The sequence below is a fragment of the Nicotiana sylvestris genome, chromosome 2 (genome assembly GCF_000393655.2).
Source record: "Nicotiana sylvestris chromosome 2, ASM39365v2, whole genome shotgun sequence".
In the NCBI taxonomy this organism is placed as follows: Eukaryota; Viridiplantae; Streptophyta; class Magnoliopsida; order Solanales; family Solanaceae; genus Nicotiana; species Nicotiana sylvestris.
The window spans coordinates 19,421,154-19,426,140 of record NC_091058.1 but is presented as its reverse complement, the minus strand read 5'-3'; the positions used below and the strand labels follow the sequence as shown (position 1 = coordinate 19,426,140).

General features: G+C 36.3%; 1 protein-coding gene across 1 annotated transcript; it reads right to left on the bottom strand.

Moving 5' to 3' along the window:
• Positions 1-1,708: 1,708 nt before the first annotated feature.
• Positions 1,709-3,456, bottom strand: LOC104244177 (uncharacterized). Its single transcript, XM_070163909.1, has 4 exons — positions 3,273-3,456; positions 2,942-3,152; positions 2,636-2,810; positions 1,709-2,128 (listed from the first exon to the last, which is right to left on the bottom strand). Exons 1-4 carry the CDS (start codon positions 3,454-3,456, stop codon positions 1,709-1,711), a joined length of 990 nt encoding a protein of 329 aa, XP_070020010.1.
• Positions 3,457-4,987: the final 1,531 nt, after the last annotated feature.

Here is a 4,987-nt window from a genome sequence, read left to right as displayed (position 1 = left end):
AAACCTAGTTTCTAAGTTTTTAATAACAGATGAACTTACCTCAGTAGGGAATTCTTGAGTCTTCTCAGAGTCAGAAGACCCATGTCCATCTCCCTCAGTAGTGTATTGAAAAGATTCAATCTCAGAGCTAGAATCAGAATTTTGAGTTGGGCTTTCTTTCACTTGGCTAGCTTTCAACCGTTCATTTAAAACCTTCCTCAGAGCCCCCAGATGCTACAGTTTTTTCATGCAAGCATTTTCTGCCTTCAAAACCTAGGTTTTGGAGATTCACTAGGTGGAGTAGATGAGGATGAATTTGAGGGAGAAGGTGGTGGAGGGGTTCTAGGATGATCTTGTGAGTTAGACATGGTTGTTGATTTCTTGAGAGAATTTGAGAATTTTGGAGAGGAGGGAAATTGGAAGTGAAGAAGTATTTTTGACGGTTTCGGAATTATGATGAAGGATGGAGAAGTGATGCATATTTAAAAGAGAATTAGACAACTAATAGGTAACGATAACTTTTTCAGAGGTCAATTAGAAGTCCAATCAAACTGAAATTCCAGACTTTTAATGATAGATTTGGCTTCCCTAGACATTAGGCAAAATTTAGAGCTCCCCTGGTTTTCATTACTTCATTTGGATCCCCTATGATGATTTTTAAGGATATTCCGGCTCGCTTCTCCTTTTATTTGGACGTACTATAATTGTAGTCGACTCGATTGGATGATCTGGTACACGGCTACTGACTTCATTAGTTGACTCTATAGTAGCAAATATATCAGTTAACTCTTGAGATTTGCTTGTCTCCTAAATTTCTTGAGCTTGATCTTCATCACCTGCAGTAATTCCTTTCTCGACCAAGGGATTATTTTCATCGAATATAACATGTACATATTCTTCCACACATAATGTGCATTTATTATAGACTCTAAAACATCTACTATTTAATGAGTAGCCCAGAGAAATACCTTCATCACTTCTTGAATCGAATTTTCCAAGGGTGTCCTTACCGTTATTGTGAATAGAACACTTACTTCCAAAGGGATGAAAGTAACTGATATTTGGACGTTTACCTTTCCATAATTCATAGGGAGTCTTCTTTAGAATGGGCCTTATGAGACATCGGTTGAGAATGTGACATGTTGTACTTACACCTTCTGCCCAAAAATGATTTGGCGATGAATGATCTAGTAACATGGTACTTGCCATATCTTGGAGGATTCTGTTTTTTCTTTCTAAAACCCCATTCTGCTGTAGTGATCGTGGTGCAGAGAAATTATGAGTGTATCCCTGATCATTATAGAAATCTTCAAATGCTATACTTTTTAAATTCTCCTCCATGATCACTCTGAATTGTTGCGATCAGATATCCCTTTTCTCTTTCAACCTTTTTGCAGAAAACCTCAAAATTTCTTAATGCTTCATCCTTATGAGATAAGAAAATTACCTAAGTGAAACGTGAATAATCATCAACAATAACAAAAGCATATCTTTTTCCTCCTATACTAGCAGTTCTAGTAGGTCCAAATAAGTCCATATGAAGCAATTGCAAGGGTTTAGAAGTATATAAAATATCCTTATTTTTGAAGGAGTTTCTGGTCTACTTACCAATTTGACATGCATCACAGATATGAGTTCTAGAGAAATTCAGTTTGGGTAGGCCAACAACTAACTCATGTTTAGATAATTTTTCTATCAAATGCATGCTAGCATGACCAAGTTTCCTATGTCATAACCATGGATCATCAGACATGGACGATAAGCAAATATGACCATCTATCTTTTCAAAACCATCAAGGATATAAACATTTCCATATCTTTTTCCAGAGAGGACTATTTTACCTGATTCGTCTTCAATAGCACAACATGTTTTCTCAAAGTTTACCTTATATCCTGAGTCGCATAGTTGACTTATGCTCAAGAGGTTGTAGTTGAGTCTATCGACGAGATAAACTTCAGTGATGTAATAGTTGTTATTGAAAGGAATTGTTCCAGTACCAATTATTTTACCTTTTGAGTCATCCCCAAACTTAACGCTTCCTCCATCAATTTTAGTAACTTCTTTGAACATGTTTTTGTCACCTGTTATGTGGTTGGAACACGCACTGTATAGATACCATTTTCCTTTGTGGCTTATTCTGTGGTGTTCCTGCAAAATATAGTGATTAATTTCTTTTAGGTACCCAAGCTTGCTTGGGTCCTGGATGGTTAGTATTACTAGATTCAGAATTGTTTTTTAGTTTCCAAACCCATCCTGAAATGTTTGCTTTACGAAAACGACAAAAAGAATATTTATGCCCACTTTTGTTACAGTAGTGACACGTAACTTCTGACCACCTTTAGGTCTTTCATTAGTGCTAGTACTAGTGGACTTTGTTCTGGCTGGTCCTTTTCTAGTTGACTTGTAAGTCGCCTGGTTTGACGTGACAGAGATGTGACTGGTGGATTTGCACATGCCATTACATTGCAGTTGCAATTCCTCAAACTCTTCTTGAAGTACTTCTTTTTCAATTTCACATACTTCATGTTTGACTTTCTAGTCTTTAATCTCTTTATGTAGTCTCTTATGCTCATTCATCTTTTTTTAAGACTCTTTCAAAGTTAAATCAAGAATATCCTGCAATTTATTACATCTTCCACAGTTATAAGATCTTACCTTACTTGTTTCACCTCGTGCCATGAAATAGTTTTTATTATCATCTTTGCCTTCATCATCTGAAGTGTCCTCATCTGTCCAGCATCCTGTGGATTTGTTCATCTCGTTTTCCAGAATTGTCATGAAGCAAAGATTTGCTATCTCTTCGTGTTCTGAACTGTCTTCATCACTCCAGCTTCCAAAAGATTTGTTCTTGTTAATGCCTCTAGAAATTTTTCTTTTTAGTTCTGGGCACTCAGCTTGAATGTATCCAAATCTTCCACACTCATAGCATTTTCATCATTCTTGTCCTATTCATTGCATTGCCTAGATCGTCTGGGCAGAATTCTTCCTTTCTTTGTATTTCTGAATCTTCTCATTAAGCCATCCATGTTTCTTGATAGCATAGCAATCTCTTCTTGTAGAGCTTCAGGATCATCATCAATTTCATTTTCAACTATTTCAGTTGAAGCTTTGAATGCGACTATCTTCTTTTTTTCTTCTTGACTAGGCTTCTTGAGATGCGTCTTTTCAAAGGCTATGAGTTCTCCTCGTAGTTAATCATAGGATAACTTATTTAGATCCTGAGATTCAAGTGTGACTACTTTGGTCTGCCAAGTGGTTGGAAGGCTTCTGAGAATTTTTCTGACTTGATCACCACTAGTATATGGCTTGCCAAATGCCTTTAGATTGCTAATTATTTTGCTAAACCTGGCGAACATCTCTTCAATAGATTCTCCTTCTTTCATTGAGAAGAGTTCGTAATCATGAACCAACATGTTGATATGTGTTTCCTTTACTTTGCTGGTTCCTTCATATGTAACCTCAAGCTTGTCCCACATTTCTTTGGCTGTGTCACATTTAGAGATTTTCTCATATTCTTCACCACTTATAGCATTGTGAAGCAGATTTCTCGCTTTATTGTTAACTTGTACCCCTTACATTTGCTCTTTTGTATATGAATCTATATCTTCAGGATCAGCAAGTGGTGGAGTAGCAGCTGGTAAGGGATAGTTCCTGATGTTTTAAGCGTCAATACCACACAAGAGGGGGGGGTGATTTGTGTGGTACCCAATTTTCGATCTAGAAGAACCAGGTTATTCTAGGTGTTCTAACTACTACTATTTGCGGAATTAAAAGTACATAAAATAAAGAACACAGAGATTTTACGTGGAAAACACCTAGCTCAAAAGGTGAAAAAATCACGATCTACTACTCAGTAGGATTTTCCAGAACTTCCACTAAAATCACTGAGCCAAAATAGCATTTACAAAACTATTTGTAAACCTAAGGATTAACTCTAATCTCGTTGTAGCACACAGTCTCAACTGTTGCGACAACTTCAAGTTAGCCTATAACTTGAACTCTCGAAGTACCTAATACAATTGGTTCTATGAAAGATGGAAAGGTACAACTTTGAACCACCTACTACAATTGAACTAGAATAAAAAAATACAATGGAACTGGTTCTTCTAACTCGTTCAATTAGCTTTAAGAGTGCACACTCAAATCTTACATAACTTGCTTGCAAAATCGCCTTGCTCTTTTACTTTCAATTTAGTTTAACTTCTGCGTTTGTGCCACCCTGTAAAAGAGAACAATCATTGTTATTTAATAGGTTAGAAATTAGAGTTTGATTGGGATTCAATTTCTGATTTTCTATCGTAGTTGAGTCCTTGATGATATCAAACTCTAACACTCTCTTTATCCGGATTGTGTTCTCTTCATATAAGAAGACTTTCTCCACTTATCCAATATGCAACCTTTTCGATTAGATCAGGAAATATTGCTGCTTGATCAATGGGACTTATCTCCTTCATGTGCATCTCACATGTATAGGTTGATCATGAGTGTGCTTCACATGATGGACCCGGTCCATGACTGAGTTCATTTGTCATTCTTCAAAACTTTACCTGTTCCTGGGCCAACAAATTCCCCCTTTTTTATGATGACAAACTCTGTGCTTTTTACTGATCAAAGAACCTGTAAGAACTCAGCTTAACCATCAACACTAAACTTAGAAAATTACTTATCATCAAGGACCAGGTTAATTAGGTTATAAATATCACTTATTTCAGCACAATATCTCTTTCCCCTTTTGGCACCATCAAAAAGTTGTATACATAGTGTGAATTCCATATTTTAATAAGTACTCATGGTCACTGGGGCAATTGCAAGTGCAATCATGGTGCAATCATCAGTAATCACACAAACATATTTAAACTATCAAGGTCAGAATAATCATTAAACAAGAGAGAACAACAATTGTCATTGATAGATATATGTTTCTATAAACAAACCATAAAAAGAAAGAAAAACATTCAAACCATGAGCAAACATAGAAAAATCCCTAATCTGGGTCACTGGGGGGTA